This window comes from Oncorhynchus gorbuscha, linkage group LG17, assembly GCF_021184085.1.
Source record: "Oncorhynchus gorbuscha isolate QuinsamMale2020 ecotype Even-year linkage group LG17, OgorEven_v1.0, whole genome shotgun sequence".
NCBI classification, from domain to species: Eukaryota; Metazoa; Chordata; class Actinopteri; order Salmoniformes; family Salmonidae; genus Oncorhynchus; species Oncorhynchus gorbuscha.
This window is the reverse complement of record NC_060189.1, coordinates 47,086,144-47,109,352: the sequence shown is the minus strand read 5'-3', so window position 1 is coordinate 47,109,352 and position 23,209 is coordinate 47,086,144. Positions and strand designations below refer to the sequence as shown.

General features: G+C 44.2%; 1 protein-coding gene across 3 annotated transcripts in view; it reads left to right on the top strand.

Annotated features, from left to right (window-relative positions):
• Positions 1–23,209, top strand: part of LOC124001287 (catenin alpha-2) — a 724,530-nt gene that overhangs the window by 647,886 nt on the left and 53,435 nt on the right. For all 3 annotated transcript variants that reach the window (XM_046307950.1, XM_046307952.1, XM_046307951.1), the window contains exons 11-14: positions 2,713–2,869; positions 4,521–4,721; positions 18,841–18,992; positions 22,216–22,329. In XM_046307950.1, coding sequence (XP_046163906.1) covers positions 2,713–2,869; positions 4,521–4,721; positions 18,841–18,992; positions 22,216–22,329 — 624 coding nt within the window. The remainder of the gene's footprint in view (positions 1–2,712; positions 2,870–4,520; positions 4,722–18,840; positions 18,993–22,215; positions 22,330–23,209) is intronic.

Sequence of the window (23,209 nt, the reverse complement as noted above, 5' to 3'; positions counted from 1 at the left end):
GAGAAAGGGGGAGCGCAGAGTGAGAGGAGGAGAGAAAGGGGGAGCGCAGAGTGAGAGGAGGAGAGAAAGGGGGAGCGCAGAGTGAGAGGAGGAGAGAAAGGGGGAGCGCAGAGTGAGAGGAGGAGAGAAGGGTATAGGAAAGAGATACAGATGGCTCTAGCCTCACGGAGTGGGCTTCCTCTGGATGTTTAACAGAGGAGTAGGTGGCAATCGATATGTTGTTTCCAAGGTTAAGGTTCGGGGCATTTTCACAGGGGACCTGCGCTCACTAATGGAAGTGAAGAAAGGAGAGAAAGGAGGGATTGAGGGAAGGGGCAGTTCTTAACATTCAAGGTGCTAGCCTCTCGAAGACTCACACGGGACCCGACAAGCAGCCACATTGCACCCACCGAGACCCACTTTTTGATAAACTGACCTCCACTGAGTCAAGGCTAGCATTAGAAAACTTTGGAAGGTGGCAAGTTTTAAGTTGCTTTTCCTTGGCAACGGCTCAACATAGAGAAAGCGCAGAGCAATAGAGGTTAAGTGACTCAAAGAAAGAAAAAAAGAAAGGTGGGGGCAAAATAGATGGTTGTTTTGACATTTTGAAAAAAGCCCTGTCGAGGGCCAAGAGGCCGACACGTGAGCTTGAATGAAAAACGTGAAACGAGCAAGAGCGTGGCGCGAGTTTTGTCTTTTTCTTTTAAGCAATCACATTATTCCCACACACATGCAATAAGATGACTCCGGTGTGTGAGTGCTTTTTTGAATTTTTGTGTTTTGACAGGAGGTCGGTTTGACAAGGGGGTGTTGTTAAAGACGAAAGAGAACAGGGAATAGAACAAAAAAAGGAGGGTTACGTAAGATGAGTGTGTGTGTAAGTTTAGTCTATTAGATGACTGGCTTTGCTTGATGCCAGGCATCATTAGTGGCTGTCAAACCCTGATCCCAGATCAGACTCTTTTAGGCTAATTGAGCTAAAAGTAGAAACTGTAAAAGCAAATGGGTTCATTCACTTTTTTGCATTTATTTCAAACGTGTTTTTTTCCTGATTCAAACCGATATTAAATGGTAGAAAGATGCATGGAACATAGTGGGAAGGGATTGCATATGTGCTTAGGGGCCACGGCCTTCACCGCTCAACCTACCCCAGGCATATCTATTTCTTACCTTGTTTTCCAAGCTTTAACCAGCTAATGGACTTCTTTTTTTTAAAACGTTCTGGATGAATTGATAGCACCGTACGTATGTAGAAAACAAGGCAAAACTTTTGTTAAAAATGTAAACTATCAGGGCCTCCTGAGTGGCACAGCGGTCTAAGGCACTGCATCGCCGTACTAGAGGCGTTACGACAGACCCAGGTTCATTCCCGGGCTGTGCCACAACCGGCTGTGACCAGGAGGAATGGCGCACAATTGGTCCAGTGTTGTCTGGGTTTGGACGAGGGGGACTTTACTTGGTTCTTTGGGCCGGGTGCCTGCGGGGGTCTCAGTGATGGGACAAGATCGAAATTGGCGAGACATGTTTTTTAAAGAAGGTGGTTGGGGAAGTTGTGGTTGTCTCGGCTAGCTACCTTAAGATGAATCCACTTGTGAGTCGCTCTGGATAAGAGCGTCTGCTAAATGACTTAAATATATATATATTTTAAATACAATCTTATTTGGTTTGTCAGTCATACATGCCTACAGTAGAAATGGCACCCTGCCTATTGCTTTACCACTCGTTGTTGAATAAACATGAATATATGAACTGGATATTATCCATGTAATGGACACTTGCAGGGCTGGAACATTGTCTATCTGTTAGATCATTAGTTGTCATTCCTGGGATTAACAACGGTTCGTCTCCTACGAAGACGTCCAGTTTCCCAAACGATCCTGCTGTTCAATCTGCTGGAAATGTACCCAGAGAACCCCCCGTCCGTCCGTCCGTCGTCCCCCATTACAAAATGACATATTGACAAAACGACATAAACAAAACCAAAGTGTGGATTGCTGTCTTACCTAGTCTGTAGACTATAGACCGCACAATGGGTAATGGCGGTCATGTCATTTTCAATGTGGGTGTACTGTCCCTTTAATGTGCTTAAGGAAACCGACTGCAGAAAGGGAAGTCCACTGTGCTGTAGCCTACTGTACCGCGGTCCATTTAACATCCTCCACTCTATCTAGCGGGTGTACCGAGGCTCGTGCAAGGCTTCTTACTTACTTAATTACTCTAATGTGTATAGCAAGGGCGTTAATCGTCGAAGTACAGTCCTGGTCTTGGCCTCGAGCTAGTCGTATTTCCTTAGGAGGCACTTCAGTCTTTTAATCTAGTTAAAGGGTTTGAAGTCAGGAGTCTTGGAGAGTTACAAGGTCATAATCCAGCCCAGCAATAACATACCTGATTCCACTTGACATGGTCTTCAGTCTGGAAAGGAGAACGGTTATAGGATTGTCTTCATTAGACGTGTTAGTGCTGGGCTAGAGTAAAACCCTGCATGGCCTGTACTGTATGCACTCCAGGACTGGATTTGGAGATCCCCTTAATTGTGGTGGTCCTACACACACACACACACACACACACACACACACACACACACACACACACACACACACACACACACACACACACACACACACACACACACACACACACACACACACACACACACACACACACACACACACGCACACACACACACACACACACACACACCTTTTCTCTCAACCTTCACTCTCTACCACCCAGGTGATCAACGCGGCCCTCACCCTGGCTGCTCGGCCTCAGAGCAAGGTTGCCCAGGACAACATGGACGTGTTCAAAGACCAATGGGAGAAGCAGGTGCGCATCCTCACCGAGGCCGTCGACGATATCACTTCTGTGGATGACTTCCTGTCCGTGTCAGGTATGGAATTGGGAAAGATTAGAAAATACTGTACAATGTTGTACACTGTTAAAAGGAAGTGCATTTAACACTAAAACTAGTTGCAACTGAGCCGCCACCAAATAGAGGAGGCTGGTGGGAGGATCTATAGGAGGACGGGCAGATTGTAATGGCTGGAATGGAATAAATGGAACGGTATCAAACATATGGAAACCACGTTTGATTCTGTTCCAATAATTCCCTTCCAGCCATTCCAATTAGCTGTCCTCCTATAGCTTCTGCCACCAGCCTCCACTGCAACCAACATATAGTCTCTCGGATTCTAACTGTTTATTGTATAATAGTTCTTGACACTTGGGGCCCGTATGTATTAAATGTCTCAGAGTCTGAGGGTTGATTTAAGAATCCGTTTGACCTTTTCCGTTTAAAATGAAAAAGATCACATGGACAGGCAGGGCCTGATCCTGGATCAGCACTCGTCATCTGAGACGCTTGATACATACAGCCCGAGATGATGAAGTAGAATATGTGTGTGTGTACCGTGTATAGGTAAGTGCAGTGTTTTTCCACCATTTATCCGACATGGTTTCTGCTCCCATTTAGAGAAAGGAGAAAGCTTTCTTGTCGATACCGGCACGGCTTCTAATGATGATGACTGTGATCTAATTGAATACAGATTACCATGATTATTAAGTGATTTAGTCATTAGGAGATACAACGGTTGAACACAATATTCTCTGCTTTTACAGGATTTAAGCTTTGTAGGCCATAATGGGTAAGGGGCTATTGACGCAGTTCCAGGACAAAAACGCGCTTTCCCAGGGAAGTTAACGGTTGTTTAGGGTTCATTCCAAACCTTGATGGGTTCACCCACTCACTATGTTACTTTGATGGAGCTTGTTAATAATGCTACAGTAGTCTGGTTAACAGAGGCGACGAATACAGGTTCCTGGTTCAAAATGACTCACTTTCAACAGAGTGGAATACACATACACACACATGCTGACACACACATACAGTATGCTGATGCACACACACACACACACACAGATGCGAGCACGCACACACACGTGAGCATACGTGTTCACACACGCAGTACAGGTCACCGTTATGGTAGCATTGTTTCCCAAACTCGGTCCTCACGACCAACATGTGGTACTTGTTTGGTTTTTGCCCTAATAATCAACTAATCATACAGCTTTGGTTATTTGAATCAGCTGTGTAGTGTTAGGGCAAAACAAAAACAAAAACCTGCACCCATTGGGGTCCTGATGACCGAGTTTGGGAAACTCTGCGGTGTAGTCTTTTGAAGGACTACCACCTCATTCTGCAACTGTCTATATTGTCGTCCACAAGGACTCTTGTCAATGAAAGGGTTAGAAGGATTGTGCAATGAAATCTGGACTTTCACTCTTTTTTTTATTATCAAACAGCAGTTGACCCTCAAGTTACTAAGCTATCCCATCCATGAAGCATGTTTGTGCCTAATGAACACCAAACTGACCCCCCCTCCCCCACCGCGCCTCTCGCTCTCTCTCTCTCTCTCCCACTCTCTCTTGCTTTCCTTCTCCTTTCGCTCTTTCTACCACTCTCTCTCTGTCTCTATCCTCCCTCTCTCTCCTTATCTTTCTTTCTCTCTCTCTCCCTCCCTCCCTTTATCTCTACCCCACAGAAAACCACATTCTGGAGGACGTGAACAAGTGCGTGATTGCCCTGCAGGAAGGCGACGTGGACACCCTGGACCGCACAGCAGGCGCCATCAGGGGTCGGGCGGCCCGCGTCGTTCACATCATCAATGCAGAGATGGAGAACTACGAGCCAGGTGTTTACACCGAGCGCGTTCTGGAGTCTATCAAGCTGCTGTCTGAGACCGGTGAGTTGGTCGTAGTGTACGCACACACGCACGCATGTGCGCCGTACGTACGTATATGGCTCCTCAGCGGAGGAAGGGGAGGACCACCCTCCTCAGTGAATTTCATAAAAATACAATTGTAAAACAATGATAAAGTTTCATTTTTCAAAAAACTATGCTAAATATATTCACGTCACCAAATAATTGATTTAAACACACTGTTTTGCAATGAAGGTCAACAGTAGCCTCAACAGCACTCTGTAGGGTAGCACCATGTTGTAGCCGGTAGACCGGTATCTCCCGTCCTCCTCTTGGAACATTGACTTCAGGACAAATACCTTGGAGGCTCTTGATTCCTACCCACTTCCATAGGCTTGCACAGTAATTTTGACCATTTCCAGAGGATGTCCTCCGACCTACCAGAACTCTTGCAGCATGAACTGACATGTTGTTCACCCAATCAAAGGATCAGAGAATGAATGTGGTAGTGAAAGCATAAGCTACAGATAGCTAGCACTGCAGTGTATACAATGTATTGAGTAGTTGACTCAAAGAGAAAGACAATAGTTGAACAGTTTTCAATATGGAAGCAAATGAAATAGCGATAAAAACTCTTGTTTGCAACTGTTGGAATAATGATTACACCGTAGATAAACTAGATGCAGGCAAGAGTGTGCAAGGCGTTATTGAATGTGTCACTGCCTGTCCTTGTGTCCCTGTCTGTCATCAAAAAAAAAAAATCTCGACTTGTGTTCACCTGCGTTGTAAAATTTCATTCATAGGCTAGGTTGTGGCAACCTCATGATGGCTATAGGGAAAATGTGAGTATCGTGTAGTAGCCTAAACCTATTAGGTTACGTTGAACTTGGCGAATGGAATATGAATGACAGTCATCCAACATGCTGTAATAGAAATAAGGCCATGCTCATGATAAAAAAAAAGATATCAGCTTTAGGTAGGCTACTGAGCTTGTCTGATGCTTTAAGCACTGCGATTAAAACTGAAGACATGCAAATGACTAAAGAGGGAACCAGAGATCAATATAGCCTAACCAGAAGAAGAAAAAAAACTTCTGCCCGCTGCTGCTGGTCTTTGCAGATTCCTTTAAGCTCCTGAAGTTGCCGATAATAGGCTACACCAGCGGTCGGCAGACTTTTACATTTGGAGTTCAAATATCGTACCATTTCTACTGATCTGCGTGCCAGTTAAGATTTTCACATGCACATTTTCATGGAACGGTTTCATTTAATTCATAATAAAGTCTCGTCGTGTGGTTAATCAAAATTCTATCTAAATGATACAAATCTAAAAGTTACATCTATTGCCATTGCCAATCTGTAAAAAATACCCTACATAAAGCCAACAAATAAAAACATTGCAGCCTGCAGGCAGAAAATATCCTGAGAAAAATAAACATCTTATAAATAACATTGGCTACGCATGGCCTGTCTGCAAGGAACTTGAAACAGTGTATCAACTATTAACTAGGTTTGGGCAAAGCTGGGTGCTAGCAAACTTGCAACATTGTATAAAATATTCTGTCCCTCAGTTTCCCACACCAGTGAACTCCAGACAGACAGACACAGCTGTAGGCTATTTGTGCAAGTAATCAGGTAGGCCTTTTTTTATGATGTTTCCACCAGATCAGAGCATGACATTTATTTCCCCCTTTGATGCTGAGTTATTAGTGAAAGGCAGAGAGCTGGAAAGATTTTTCAAATAGGCTACGTTGAGGCACTATTGTCATTCTCAATGGATGTAAAAACAGACTTTTGTTTACTTGCTGTTTGAGGCGAAGATAAAAATGACTTTGAGAAGCTCCACAGTGACGGTGAGTTAAGACAATCAGAAACAGTACCACATATCCAAACGGGCACATTTATAAGCCTACATTTGCGTGCAAACCAGGGAGCCTAGGCCTACTTCTATGTGTAATTAGGTGCGTGTCCTTACTCAAGATTGACAGGACTGCTCCAAACAAAAGACGATGAACAAATTGGAATGAAATAAACCAAAACTTGTATAGCCTAGGTTGTGCCCTCTGCAAACGACGTGTCCACTCCTACAATGGCAGAGTGTAATAATCATATATTGAATGCATTAATTTTTAACAGAAATTAGCGTAAGCAAAAAAACATTGGAGATGAGAAATGAGGGTAATTAATGGTAAATGTACTACTGGTGATACTGGTGTGCCATCCCCGTTGGCCTCCGCAATGGATTAGTCCACTCAGACAAGCGTGAGTCAGGAACTAGTGGACACCATGGAAACATGGAATCTGACTGAGCCAAACTGCTTGATAGAGTTCTTCACACACGAGGACTGATAAGTGGCCTCCACTCACCGCTATAGATGTTTGTGTCTAGTTGATTGGATTTTATGCCGTATAAATAATGTCAACTTACAGAATATATCCTATATTCCATCCTCTTTATGTATTTTCCCTCATATGTACATTCCGCTGGGTATGTAGCTGAAATCCATAGACATACGTTCTGCTGAAATGTAGGGAGGGGAGGACGAGAGGGAGAGGATGGAGAGAAGGGAGAGGAGGATGGAGAGAAGGGAGAGGAGGATGGAGAGAAGGGAGAGGAGGATGGAGAGAAGGGATAGGAGGATGGAGAGAAGGGAGAGGAGGATGGAGAGAAGGGAGAGGAGGATGGAGAGAAGGGAGAGGCGGATGGGGAGATGATGGGGATGAGAGAATAATGAGAGAATAATGGGGGGAGGACATTGAAGAGTGTGGAGAGGAGGATGGAGAGAGGGGGATGGATAAAGTTCAACAGGGATCAATAGAGGTGTTTTATGGTGCAGATCAGACGTGCATGGCAGCATTTAACAAACACCACCGCCACTAAAACACGAGGGGAGGAACAAGCAACGAAACAGCCCTCCGTCAAAGAGAAATATAGTTAGGAAAAATAAGACCCCAGTCAAAGTCAGTTCCAACCTCCCTCCCCCTCACCTTCTACATTTCAATTAGCAGCATCAATTGAGCATGCAACCGCAACTAGACCCCATGAAGGTTAATGTGCGACACATCTCCTCCTTTGACTGAGCTGGCGTTCGCTAACTAATGCTTTTGAACAGTTCAAAACTCGACATTCCCATGCTTTTTTCTTTGCTCTTTTTTTCTCTTCCTTAAAAAAAAGGAGCGAGGCAGGCAGTTTATATTAATTTCACCGTAGGCAGGAGGGGGGCAGGGGAAGAGTGGCTCCTACATGAGTGTGGTTTGACTCTCATTAGCCTGTAATAACCTCTGATAAGGGGAGAACACATCCTTATGAATTCATATCATTATTCATCCAGTCTTTTTTTAGGCAGCCCCCAAAGTGACTTTGTGGGGCGTTGTAGTACAGTATAGTATCTCCCAGACAGGTACTAATCCTGTTGGCCAGAGATGTGACCATGTACTCTTCACTGTACTGTACTGTACTGATTTACTTACTGTACTGTACTACTTTAATTACTGTACTATACCACTTTACTTACTGTACTATACCACTTTTATTTACTGTACTATACCACTTTACTCTACTACTTTACTTACTGTACTACTTTACGTACTGTACTATACCACTTTACTGTACTACTTTACTTTCAGTACTACTTTACTTACTTTACTGTACTACTTTACTTACTGTACTATACCACTTTACTCTACTACTTTACTTACTGTACTACTTTACGTACTGTACTATACCACTTTACTTACTGTACTACTTTACTTACTGTACTATACTTACTGTACTATACCACTTTACTGTACTACTTTACTTACTGTACTACTTTACTTACTGTACTATAATACTTTACTGTACTACTTTACTTACTGTACTATACTACTTTACTGTACTACTTTACTTACTATACTATTTTACTGTACTACTGTACTATACTACTTTACTGTACTACTTTACTTACTATACTACTTTACGGTCTACTTTACTTACTGTACTATACTTACTGTAATATACATATTTACTGTACTACTTTACATACTGTACTACTTTACTTACTGTACTATATTACTTTACTGTACTACTTTACTTACTGTACTACTTTACTTACTATACTATTTTATTGTACTACTTTACTGTACTACTTTACTATACTACTTTACTGTACTACTTACTGTACTACTTTACTATACTACTTTACTTACTGTACTACTTTACTGTACTACTTTACTTACTATACTACTTTACTGTACTACTTTACTTACTGTACTATACTTACTGTACTATACTTCTTTACTGTACTACTTTACTTACTATACTACTTTACTGTACTACTTTACGTACTGTACTACTTTACTTACTGTACTACTTTACTTACTGTACTATACTACTTTACTGTACTACTTTACTTACTATACTACTTTACTGTACTACTTTACTTACTGTACTATACTTACTGTACTATACTTCTTTACTGTACTACTTTACTTACTATACTACTTTACTGTACTACTTTACATACTGTACTACTTTACTTACTGTACTACTTTACTTACTGTACTATACTACTTTACTGTACTACTTTACTTACTGTACTACTTTACTGTACTACTTTACTTACTATACTACTTTACTGTACTACTTTACTTACTGTACTATACTTACTGTACTATACTTCTTTACTGTACTACTTTACTTACTGTGCTACTTTACTGTACTACTTTACTTACTGTGCTACTTACTGTACTATACTACTTTACTTGCTATACTACTTTACTTACTTTACTACTTCACTTACTGTACTACTTTACTTACTGTACTATACTACTGTACCCTACCTCTTTACTTACTGTTCTACTTTACTGCACTGTACTACTTTACTTACTGTACTATAATACTTTACTGTACTACTTTACTTACTGTACTACTTTACGTACTGTACTACTTTACTTACTGTACTATACTACTTTACTGCACTACTTTACTTACTGTGCTACTTTACTTACTGTACTATACTACTTTACTTACTATACTACTTTACTTACTGTACTATACTACTTTACTGTACTACTCTACTTACTGTACTATACTACTTTACTTAATGTACTTTACTGTACTACTTTACTTACTGTTCTTGAATACAATGTCTTGTCTTATGGATCAGTAACAGTGATTCATCTATTTTTGCAAAAGCATCACAATGTGATGCTTGTACACTGATACAAGGCTTTACTGTGCAGTACTGTACTGTAATGTACTGTTCTGTGGTGTAGTGTCGATGGATTCAACAGGGACGATTCATTTGAACCTTGTCAACACCATGGAGTTAACTGAGAATTTATTGAAATTATAAGAATAAACCCTAATTGAAAATGATGGGCGTTTTCTCCCAATTCATAAACTCAGTTTCCAACTAAACTGAGTTGACATAGGTTGGTTGGTGTCAGTCAGGTCTAGCAACAGTTTCATAGTCATATTCAGAAAGTAGGCCCACGGGGATGGTTTCCCATTCACAGATTAATCCTAGTCCTGGATTTAAAAGTACTTTCAACTAGGCTTATTTTTTTGTCAGGAAGCCAGGTCATAGATTACTATATTCTATGTGTGTAAACAACAGGGCTAGCCTAGCACAGCACATCTGGGCAGATGGCACCATGTGTAACTTGTTTAATGGTTGTTTGTGACTTATCGCCTCCGGTGGCGAGGGGCACTCGAGTAATGCTGATGGTCTCCTTCATTATCCCGGCAGAGGGGAAATAAACAGAGCGACAATGGATTTCCCACCCGGCTAAAATGACTTGTAATGGGAAAGATGGAGGAGAGGAACGATGGCGGGAAAGATGGAGGAGAGGAACGATGGCGGGAAAGATGGAGGAGAGGAACGATGGCGGGATGGGGCTGCCAGGGTGAGGAAGGAGGAATGGGGTCAGGTTTGATACTCATCTCTAGGGGTGGACTAGCCTCGTGCTACCACACTGATCTTGTGAACTTGAATAGATAGTGAAACCTATTTTATGTAACCTCGCAAGACCAGTGTGCTACTACGAGGCTAGGGTTGGACCACAGGTAATACCTTCCGCCGACATCTATTTGTTTAATCTTATTTTTTCCCTTTTCTTCATATTTTTACTTCCAAGGCTAAGAATAAATCAAGTGTTGTCCTTGGATACCCTGAAAAGTGCATAAGTGTGAGCATGCTAATTGAACAGTTTGCTACTCTGCGGTGTATCCTGATTTAATCAATCCAGGCATAGCATGTTGGAACAAACTTCTTGTGTTTATTTCCTGACTGGAAAAGATCCCACTCCCGGGTCTGAAAGCATACAAGGAAAGAGAACCCGCCACGTATGGAGTCGTCAAGCGTTGGGCCAATAACCGAAGGCCGCGAGTTGGAATCCATGAGCCGGCGAGTTGAAAAAAAATCCCCCGTTCTGCCCTTGAGCAAGGCAGTTAAACCCCAACAACAACTGCTCTCCAGGTGCTGTGACGTGGATGATCGATTAAGGCAGCCCCCCACACCTCTCTGATTCAGAGGGATTGGGTTAAATGCGGAAGACATATTTCGGTTGAATGCATTCAGTTGTGCAACCGACTCGGTATCCCCCTTTCCCTGTTCCACTGCAACACCTGGAATGCATTCCAAATGGTACCATTTTCCTATAACGTGCATTACTTTCGACCAGAGCCCTATGTGCCATGGTCAAAAGTAGTTCACTATGAAGTGAATAGGGGACGTAAGTAATTTGGGATGCAAGCCTACTGTCATTGGAAGGCCCTGTCTGTACACGTCCACTGCAGTGTGTGTCTTCAACATGGAGGAGACACATACACGGCAACAGACTTGATCTCTACTTTAGGTGGCTCTGTGGCATGTTTTGGCCTGGGGCCTGCTCTGTCTGAGGCTACATTGGTGCCTCCTGAAAGCTGGCGGAGAGATGAGTGAGACGTGGAGGTGGAGAGGGAGCAAGAAAAACAGATGACATTTGGATGAGAGGAGAGGATGTTGTTGGTGGCGGAGAAGTGAACAGGTGGCTTCCTGGACTGCTGTTGCCTGTGCAAACTGCAGCCAGCACTCTGGGGTGTACTGTAGGACTGCCATCAAGTTTGAGTGTTCGTCAGAGAGGCCTGCCCAAGTGTGTGTGTGCTTATGTGTATTTGTGTTTACCTGTGTGCCTATGCATCTCTGCACTCGTTCAAGCCTATTAGTGTGCGCTCAACCTTAACGCCAGATACTGTCACCCCCCCCTTCCTTAACAACGAACACAGTCAGATTTATAGCTTGGGGTAGTACATGCAGTCGGTCTGGGCAAACACACACTCCATTCCAGATAAAGTCCTGGACTCATGCACTTTTTATGGTGAATCTCCAAAGAACAATGTCCAGGACTAGGCTTAATCTTGGTCCAGGAAGCCAGGCCATAGGTTCCTCTGTTCTGTTCTGTGTGTAAACAACAGGGCTAGCCTGGCCTAGCACAGCTGGCCCCGATGGCACTGTGTGTGACTTGTTTAATGGTTGTTTGTGACTTATCGCCTCCGGCAGCGAGGGGCACTCGAGTAATGCTGATGGTCTCTTTCATTATCCCGGCAGAGGGGAAATAAACAGAGCAGCAATGGATTTCCCACCCTGGTGAATGACTTGTAATGGGAAAGATGGAGGAGAGGAACGATGGCGGGAAAGATGGAGGAGAGGAACGATGGCGGGATGGGGCTGCCAGGGTGAGGAAGGAGGAATGGGGTCGGGTTTGATACTCATCTCTAGGGCTGGACTAGCCTCGTGCTACCACACTGGGCGTGCAAAGATAGTGAAACCTATTTTATATAACCTTGCAAGATCAGTGTGCTAGTACGAGACTAAGAGTGGACCACAGGTAATACTTTCCGCCTCTATCCATTTGTTGACTCTTATGTTTAGCCTTTTCTTCTTCTTTTTACTTCCAAGGCTAAGAATAAATCAAGTTTCGTCCCTGGTTGACCCGGTATCCTTAAAATTGCGTAAGTGTGAAGCATGCGAATTGGACAGTTTGCTACCGCCGCGGTGTGTCGTGATTGTAGGCCGAGATTAAATCAGATCGGGGGTTAACCGGCGAAAGCCGACACCCGCGTAGCTGATGTTTTGGCAGTGACGGAGGTGTTACTGCGTTGGAGCTGTCAAATCGGTAAGCAAGCTCTTGGATCCTTGTCAGGAAGCCCACACCCGTCCCAGTTCAGAACGAGAAAGTGTAGGCTACAAAATAATGGAGGTTTCGATCAGCCTCATCTATGTGTAGATCACATCTCACATTCTAGTGTTCAAACTTGTACACAAGGCTGCATTGTATTTCAATTGAATTGCGACTCCATGCAGCCAAAGGCAATGTCCGCTTAAGGTGTAATGCCGGGAGCCACTTTTGGATTTTTCCCAGCTCGAACGCAGTTCCACATCCGACCCCGCTTTGCGGATGCCGGTTAAAGTGGTTCTGCTTTAATTGAGCCCTTAATCAATACGGGCTTAGCACGTTGGATCACACTATTTGTGTTCATTCCCTGATTTCAAAGGATCTCACTCCCTGTCTAAAAGCATACAAGGAAATAGAAGCCGACCACATATGGACTTGTCAAACCACTGACTGTTCCACTGCAACACCTGGAATGTGTCCAAAATGGCATCCTGTTCCGATATAGTGCACTACTGTTAACCGTGGTCCCTGGTCAGAAGGAGTAAACAAAAATACAATTGGGCACCGTTACAGCTTGCTATAATTGGAAGGCCCTGTCCACCTGACTGCACATGTCCACTGCAGTGTGACAGCGGACACACACACACACACACACACACACACACACACACACACACACACACACACACACACACACACACACACACACACACACACACACACACACACACACACACACACACACACACACACACACACACACACACACACACACACACATGCAAACACATACGTCAACAGACTAATCTCTACTTCAGGTGGCATTGTGGCATGTTTTGGCCTGGGGCCTGCTCTGTCAGAGGCTAAATTGGTGCCTCCTGAAATCTGGCGGAGAGACAGTGAGACGTGGAGGTGAAGAGGGGAAAAGAAAAACGGATATAAAATGGATGAGAGGAGAGCGAGAGGAGAGGAGCCAGTGGATGAGGACTGAACAGGTGGTGTCCTGGGCCAGTGTTGCACTTTGTGTAAACTAAAGCCAGGTGTGTGTGGTGTGTGTTTGTGTTTGTTGTAGGACTGCCAGGTAGTTAGTGTGTCCATCAGCTTCTGACCTGCCTGGCTGAGGTCTTCCAGAGAAGCCAGCCCAAGTCTAGGTGTGTCTGCGTGCATGTGCATATTCATGCTTGCCTGTGTCTCCATGCGTATGTGTTTCTGTGAGCTTTTGTGCCTATGCATCTCTGTGTGCTATTAGCATGTCCTCGCCACTCAACGCTAGACGCTGTCACTCACCTCCCCTTTGACAGGTGTCAAATGGTCAAGCTGTCCAACCCGCTCTGCTTATTACATGTGTCTCACTTTTGACCCCTGTCACGTATTGGCGCAGTTAGATTTATAGTTTGGGATAGTACAGGCAGTCGGGCTGGGCTGGGCACATACACATGTGCCGCCACCGTGCACAAGCACACATACACACACACATAGAAAGACACTCACACACACACAGGTAGACTGCACAACTCTATTAAGCTGAGCAATAGATTCCTGACAGACATTCTACTTCACACACACAGACCTGGGGATTGAGGCTTGTCCTTGAAGGAGGGGGTGTAAATCAATAGCCTCATAGGAAAGGGGTTCTCTCTCTCTCTTTCTCTTTCTCTTTCTCTCTTTCTCTCTCTCTCTCTTTAAACTAATCTTCAGCCCCAGAAGGTTTTTCTCAGAGAAGGTAGATTAAAAAGCTGATATATGGCCTAGTGTTGGGCCAATAACCGAAAGGTCGATGGTTCGAATCTCCGAGCCAACTAGGTGAAAAGTCTGTCGATGTGCTCTTAACCCTCATTTTTCCTGTAGTCGCCTTGGGTGATTAGCGTCTGCTAAAATGACTAAAATGTCATAAATTCCCTGGTTTTCCAGAAATTTTGGTTGGATGATTCTAGATTTCCCTGCTGATTCTGGGAATCTTCCAACTGGGATTTCAGGGGAAAACCAGGGAATTTATTGAAAGATCGCAACCCTAGTCATTACGCATGTTGCTGGAAATTGAATTTCCCCAAGGTTTGGTCATGCATGTCTACAATATGGGAGAGTAATTACTCACGCACACACACACACACACAGACACAGACACAGACACAGACACAGACACACACACAGACACACACATACACACATACACACACTGAAAGTCATGTCATATTGTATTGAATGGCAGATAGGCCTATGTCAGTTCTAGCACAGGTTACATTCTGTTTTCCAACCAAAAGCAACTGATGGAATGACATTACAGAGGAGAGGACTGGAGAGTGTGATAGCTAAGTCAAGAATCTTGTCAGCTGTGCCAATTTACAGTACACCAGCTCCTAAATGGCCACCAAGTTGCATCACCCTGCCCAGGTGTTTCCCACACTACACAGACACAGTGTTTTGAAATGAGTCACTCTCTCTCTCTCTCTCTCTCAGTTGTTATGATGATGGAATGGAGGGTTTTAGATAGAGGGAAAGAGACGAGAGAAGAGGAAAGAGGAGGGGGAGAAAGAAAGAGAGAGAGGAGGTGAGAAGCTTCTTCAGCAGCAGTGGGTGGGTGATATCGAATAAAAGCTGACTAGTGTATTGGAGTAGGAATCGGCAGTATAGGATGTACAGCGAGGTGAGACAGTTTAGTTGAGGTTGGGGCGAACGAGACCGCCCAGAGAGAGACTTGTAGGAAGAAGTCTCAGCAGCAGCTAAATCAAAAAGGTGTGTGTGCGTGTGCGTGTGTGTGTGCGTGTGCGTGTGCGTGTGTGTGTGTGTGTGCGTGTGCGTGTGTGTGTGTGTGTGTGTGTGTGTGTGTGTGTGTGTGTGTGTGTGTGTGTGTGTGTGTGTGTGTGTGTGTGTGTGTGTGTGTGTGTGTGTGTGTGTGTGTGTGTGTGTGTGTGTGTGTGTGTGTGTGTACTTGTATGCGTGCATGTTTCTGATGAGAGAGTGGTGGTTGGGGGCTGGAGATACTTTCGGTCAGACTTGGCAATGCACTCCCTCACCTCATTTCCTCCCTCTGTTCCTTCCCTCCCTCCCTTCCAAGAGGCGAAAACACAAATCACAGTGACGGCTCCGGTTTGAAGGTTAATGGTACGCTCTGCGATTTACAGCCGTTTTGTTTGTTTGTTTGTTGAGGAAGTGGGAAGTGTTTTTTGTTTTCCTATGAGGAGTCTATTATGTCACAATGCGAGCGGAGCTGTCCCTGTGTGATCTTAGGCCTCGAGGATGTCTTTGTTGGCTGCGTGGTGCCACACAGAACTTTAACGAATATTTAAGCATTCATTTCATTCATTGTACTTTCATGACTTCTCTCTTGATTATATAGTTGGGTTTAGGAAGAGGGAGAAACGTGGTCACGTCTAATTCCCTTTATCATTTCTCAACCGGAATGAGTGAAATTGCTCCATTACCATCAGCAGCATTCCTCATTAAGCGTCTCGGAGAACATTTATTTAAAAACCCTAGCCCTGCACAAAATTCCCAATAGCCTATTTTACGCTTATCCAGTAAGTGGATTAAACTGAAATGTAAAAATAAACTCAAATAACTTGAGAGAAGAAAAATAAAAACGGTGTTTGGAGCACCTTTTATGTTTGTTGTGTAATAACCAGCCCCAATGTTTTTAAGACATACGTTTGTGTATTTTGTCTTATTTACCTGTCTGGCTTAAGCTTCTAATTGATTTTCGCCACTTCACGGTGAACAGAGAAGAGAGAGAGAGAGAGAGTAGAATTCCAATAATATCACACAGTGTGTTTGTCGGGGATTCAGGATCCACTCGCACATTAAATCTTTGTTATTGTTGTCGTCGTCGTCGTCCCCCCCCCTCCATTAATTGTTTTCACCCTCCCTTCCAGCATTCTCATTAGACGTGCATCTTCTTCTTCTTCTTCTTCACCAGTGACCCGGAGCCCAAATTCAACCCCCTCTCCAATTCCATCCCTCTGATTGTATTTGTTTTATCATGCCTCTCTGAAATGTATTTCAACAGCCGCTCAAAGAATATGATGTCAGGTTTTTGGTATTGTCTTTATGCATCAGAAGCTTTTTGCGAGTGCCTCTCGTCTTGTTGTACTGGCCCCCTTTTCTCCTCTGGAATGGGACGACGACTCAGTGTAGACAGATAATGAGTACAAGCTGTAGACCGAGGCGCTTGCTGCTGAATCTGAAATTGTGAAGGCGGCACGACATCCACACGGATCGTGTGTGTGTGTGTGTGTGTGTGTGTGTGTGTGTGTGTGTGTGTGTGTGTGTGTGTGTGTGTGTGTGTGTGTGTGTGTGTGTGTGTGTGTGTGTGTGTGTGTGTGTGTGTGTGTGTGTGTGTGTGTGTGTGTGTGTGTGTGTGTGTGTGTGTGTGTGCTGTGCGTGTGCTGTGCGTGTGCTGTGCGTGTGCTGTGCGTGTGCTGTGCGTGCGTCCCTGGTGTCCACTTGACAGTGAAAATGGGAACAGGCCGGCTCTAATCATGGCTCGATTCAATAACACAAGACTGGGTCAAACAAGGTCGTGTCAATCCACCTAAATATTGTTTTGTTCTCTCAGTCAGGTAGTTTAACCGTAACCCATTGATTTAGCTGTTACTGCTCAAGCAGAACCACAGCATTAAAACTATTATTAAAGGCCCAGTGCAGTCAAAAACACGCTTTGCTATGAGGTTGGAAAAATACTGTTGAGATTGTGAAAATTATGATAATGGTCTTTTAGTGTAGGAGCTGTTTGAAAAGCAGCTCCTACACTAAAGTTCCAAACCTTTATGCCAATAACAGCTAGTTTTCCATTTTCCCCTCCCCACTCAGACCACTTCCAGACTGTCCTAGCAAAATTCTTGCTTGAGAAATTGCTCTTAGCTAAGAAGCTATTTTAGTTTATTTTTGACCATTTTAATTCAAAACATCACAGTAAGGTACTGAATTGTTACCCAGAAAGTATTTGACATTGAGATAAAAATGGCTGCATTGGACCTTTAAACATTGCCTGCATCAGATCATCACGAGTCATCTGAAGATGATTATGTAGCTGTCCCATTCAACATGAATATATTTGGCACGGTTGCCCTGGCGTTTACTCAAATTCAACACCCCTTCTGTGAACGCACAAAGAACATACAGATGCTCCGTTGGCAATGCTTGCCAAACTAATATTCCCGCTAAATGCCAGTCATTGTTTTTGTCGGAGTAAGCAACTTTCTGTTTTGCAGCCTTTTGTTTTGGCAATGAATTTTCAGCCTGTTAACTTGAGTGGCTGTCAACCATAGCTCGTGCCTTAGCATGCTAAAACTGACACACTAATAGGTGACCAAAGCTAGCACATTAGCGGCCTAGCACTCACGCAGTGATAGGCTGACAGACATCCGCCCCCCGGGTAGTGTAGCTAAGGTGAAACGGCTAATTGGCGTGCAAAGGGCGCTCGGGCGCCCCATCCCTGTGGTGCCAGATTTCTGGTGACATCTCGTCTTTTTTAGATTGACAGAGTCTGGGACCCCCGCTTCAGAAGATGTGTTTGACACGCAGAGTGTGTGTCCTTGGTTTGAGAATAGAACACACACACACGTTGTCTTACATTGACACACAAACACATGTCTCTTGTGGTATTCCACCTCTCTCAGATCAATGTGCCCGTCCCCCCAGGGGGAAAATAAACTTTTGAGGGATGTTTTAAAAAAACATTTCTCTTGTTTTTCACCTTTGTTTATCCTTATCTCTCTTTCTCTCTCTCTTGCTCTCTCTGTGTCTGTTTCTCACACACACACACACACACACACACACACACACACACACACACACACACACACACACACACACACACACACACACACACACACACACACACACACACACACACACACACACACACACACACACACACACACACACACACACACACACACACACACACACACGAACACACACGAACACACAGAGGAAGGCACACGGTGAAACATTCTAGTAGGACATTCTCATTGTCCTTTTATTTCTCTCCCTTTTCCTCCCTCTCTCTCTATCCCTTCTTCCAGTCATGCCCCGTTTCGCTGAACAAGTGGAGGTGGCCATTGAGGCGCTGAGCACAAACCCCCCACAGCCCTTCGAGGAGAACGAGTTCATCGACGCGTCCCGCCTGGTCTACGACGGCGTGCGTGACATACGGAAAGCCGTACTTATGATCAGGGTATGTCCACTTCCTCATTTTTGCTCCTCTCACGCTTCTCAAAGCATGCTGGGAACAGACTCCGTACCAAATTACGCCGGCTGTTCCCATTATTAGGGCCCCACTTTTGACCAGGGCTCATAAAAGGTTGTGCACTATATAGGAACATGGGTGCCATCTGAAGACACACTTATTCTCCCATTGACATCAATGCAAGACCAAGTGTACATTGGGATTCACCTCATTTTCTCATTTTCTTTCTCATTATTATCCAATTCCAAGAATGTGCCCTGCGTGAGGTCACATGGAACGTTCATTTTCCCAAGATGAATCACAAACAATCTCCCTGATTTGATGTCACGGTATGAGAAATTAAATTGCATGGAAATTAAATTACAAAGAACTTCACGCTTCATACGAAACCTTATGATGCAGTGTAACATGACATAAGACTTTAGGGCTGGTAGGAATAGACCACCTCGGTGGCCTTGTGGTTACAGTATCCACCCTGAGATTGCAAGGTTAGAGGTTCGATCCCTGGTCGAGTCGTACCAGACTCTAAAAATAGTACCTGATGCCTCTCTGGTTGTCACTCAGCATAAAGGCGATGGATTAGGAGTAAGGCCCTGAGATAGACTAGCTTCCTGGCCAGGAGGGTGCTAAGAAAATGGAATTAGGCTGCTACCCTATTCTGGCTCTGACAAGACTTGTATACTTATAACATAATACTGTAAGGCTAGATCCTTGGACTTGGTATTGATGTTACAAAAAAAGCCTATTACCTAGTCATTTTTATAGACTCAGCCACACCACACTGTATCCAGTATGGTAAGCCTACTAGATGGTGTTTGTCTAGCATTTTTTTTTTCTCTTCTCGTACCCCCCTTCTCCCAACACCACCGTGCAAATTAATTTTTTCAACTTTGGACTGCTGGAAAATTTCCCAGTGCAGTGGCGAGAAAAATCGAATTACGGGGAAATAATTTGATGTTGGTAAATCATGTAAAACAGGGGCTTTGAACGGACCGAGACCGACCCACCAGCCTCATAATCTATTTCCAAGTTCAATTACTCTTGGAGACTTGGAGGACTATCTATGATTTGTCGTCGTCGTGTCGCCTAACTTCCGTAATACAATGTCTAGCCTTTCATATGAAACGTCTGAAGGATGTTTTTGTGGTGTGCGTTTTCTTTTTTTTGCTCCCATGTAAACTGGTGTACATGGATTTCTTTAGAAAATGATTTCTTTAGAACCTGCTGGCAGGGCCTAGTTGTAGCCTACAACAGCAAGGGATTATGGGGGCAATTCTTCACGGTGTTAATTTCTGAAGTTGAGTATGGTCGGGTGTGTGTGTGTAAAGCGTTAATAAAATAGCATTACAAACACACACTCTAGTACACACGTCCGCAGACATCTGCTATATGTCCCCTCCAGAAAATGGATCGTGCCACACAATTCAACTAAAACAAGGCTTCAATGTTCACACTCATTTCCGCACACAAAGGGAGCACATATCCGTTCTTCTGGGAACAAAGGGGGAATGATTAAGCTGCGGGAGGTGCATGCAAGTCAAACCTCACCCAGCATGCGTCCCAAATGGCACCCCATTCCCTTTATAGTGCACTGCTTTTGATCAGGGCTCATAGTGCTGTGGTCAAAAGTTGCGCACCCTATAGGGAATGGGCTGCCATCAAATCAAATGCAATTGTATTCCTCACATGCTTTGTAAACAACAGCTGTGGACTAACAGTGAAACGCTTACTTATGGGCCCTTCCCAACAATGCAGAAGAAAAAAGAATAGAGAAATAATAGAAAAGTAAGACACGTAGTAATGGAAGTAATAATAGATATACAATGAGTAACGACCGGTCAATGGAAACGATGGCGAAAAACATTATGTAAAAAAAATAATTTAAAAAAAGGTTCAGATCAGCGCGTAAAAACACACAACATTTGTCAGGAGCTCGTTAAACAATCGCTGTACACTAGCGCCATCTCCCATTCATTTGGAACGCGCGCACATTACCATCTTCTCCTCGTCTTCCTCGATGTACCACACGAAGAATAGATGTGCGAGATATTGACATTTGTCGGATATAGAGTCTGTTATCCTTCCTGCCTTTGTATGGTGTAGAAACGCATAACTGTAACGTCTTCATGTTTCGTGTGGTGGGTTTGCGAGAAATCGGTTTTTGCCTTCGAGAGAAGCGCCTCCAAAGCTGTTTTCAATAAAACCAGCTTTTTGGACTAGTGGCCTCTTCAGCTTGTAGAGGAGGTTGTTATGTCTGGAGATGAGGACGGTATAGACAATGTTTACAGTGTTGCCGGGATGATATTGTTGACAAACATTGTTGACAAACAGACAGATGGACGACTGAGCCACTCATCCCACTCTTCTCTTCAGCTAACTGCCTCCCGATTGGCCCGGGAAGCAGCCCCAGATCCCTGCTCTGAATTGGTCGAACGCATGAACTGATTCGTCCCCGAGTCCTGCCAGTCTAGAACATCTGTCACGTCCCCATCCTGTCTCGCTGTGAGATAGCGGTTAGACACAAGTTGAAGATTGAAGAAGAAAAAAAAAAATTGCGGAATCTCTTGAGGCCATTTACCCTCCCCGCCCTTTTCCCTTTGCACTGTTTGATCCCACGATTTCAGCGAGCTTTACAGTGCTCTTATGGTGCGTGGTGTAAACCACCACCGAGACTTCTTAAAAACAATGATGCAAGCGACTTGAAATCAGAGCAAGCTTATAAAAGAAATATTTAAAAAATCGGAATAATTCAACACAGGGAGATCTGACTCGCTGCTAATTGTGTGACATCTCCCGCCAGCCGCCCCTCACGTGGCGGGAAGGCCTATCTGCACTCAGACTCTGACTGAGAACAGACTCAACCCAGGACGCAGAAGGAGAAGTGTGCGAGGGAGACTTACAGTAGAGGGAGTGTGGAGATAGAGATGTGTCTGAGGACTGATGTATTAAATATTTGTGTCGTGTGACACTGCAGCTGTTGACCTAATAGCCATCATGTTTTGTTATCTCTCTCTCTCTCTCTCTATATATATATATATATATATATATATATATATCGCTCTCTCTTTCTCTCTCTCGCCTACATCTACTATTCTTTCATTTCTCTTCTCATCTCCCACAAACACCTTTCCCTTCTCTCCCTAATACTTTCTCCTTCTCTCTCTCTTTATTTTCCCTCTACACCCCCCCCCCCCCCCACAATTCTCTGTAGACACCTGAGGAGCTGGAGGATGACTCAGACTTTGAGCAGGAGGACTACGACGCCCGCAGCAGGACCAGTGTCCAGACAGAGGACGACCAGCTCATCGCCGGACAGAGCGCCAGGGTGAGTGGAACTCTAGAACCAGCTCTCAAACCCCACTAGAGCCATACATAGCACTCTGCATAGATTATTTAAACATGACTGAGTCGGAAATGGGACCCTGTATAGTGCACTACTTTTGAGTCAAGAGGTGCACTGCGTCGGGAATAGGGTGCCATTTCAGATATGCCCAAGGATACCCCTATTTTTTTCCCAAAGGCCTCTGCTCCAGTCAGTGGGGTGTCCCAATGCTCATAATGTAAAGGTCAACCCAGTCCCTCAATCACTTGTGCACACTATCGTATTGACTCGAACTGTGCTGTGCTGGCTCAGGTATTTTCCTTTCACATTGTTGTATTGTTTTAGTGTGTCCTATTGCAAGTCGGCCTTCCCTTTCATTGCCTAAAGCTCTTGCACCACTTCAGTTTCTCTCATGTTCAACATAATATAAGTTCCCAGTGAGTTCTTTGCTGGATAAACGCCACTATTGTACTATTTCAATATCACAGGATTCCATCTTATGATAAACGAAAAGCACATTGAAATGATCACAGCCTAATTGTTTTGAAATGATTAAAGCACGATCCCACTCTGGAGGAGAGACAGGTGTAAAATTGCAAGCGCAAATGAAGCTGTGGCAATTATCGTATCCCCCCTCCGATATTACGGGGAACGCACACACGACGCGTGCCAAGCCTGGATGGCGCCAGCGATCACCGGGGCTTTGGGCTTTGCGCACATTAGCATTTTTTCCCCATCTATTATTTGTACACCGGGGCCCTGCTTAAAGTACATGAAAGGGTATCAGTGCTTGCCACCCCTACAGCAGGGAGAGTGGTTGGGTTTGGTGCATGGTGAATGGATTGTGGAATACCGGGTGGTAGGAAAAGGTTTGGTCTCATGT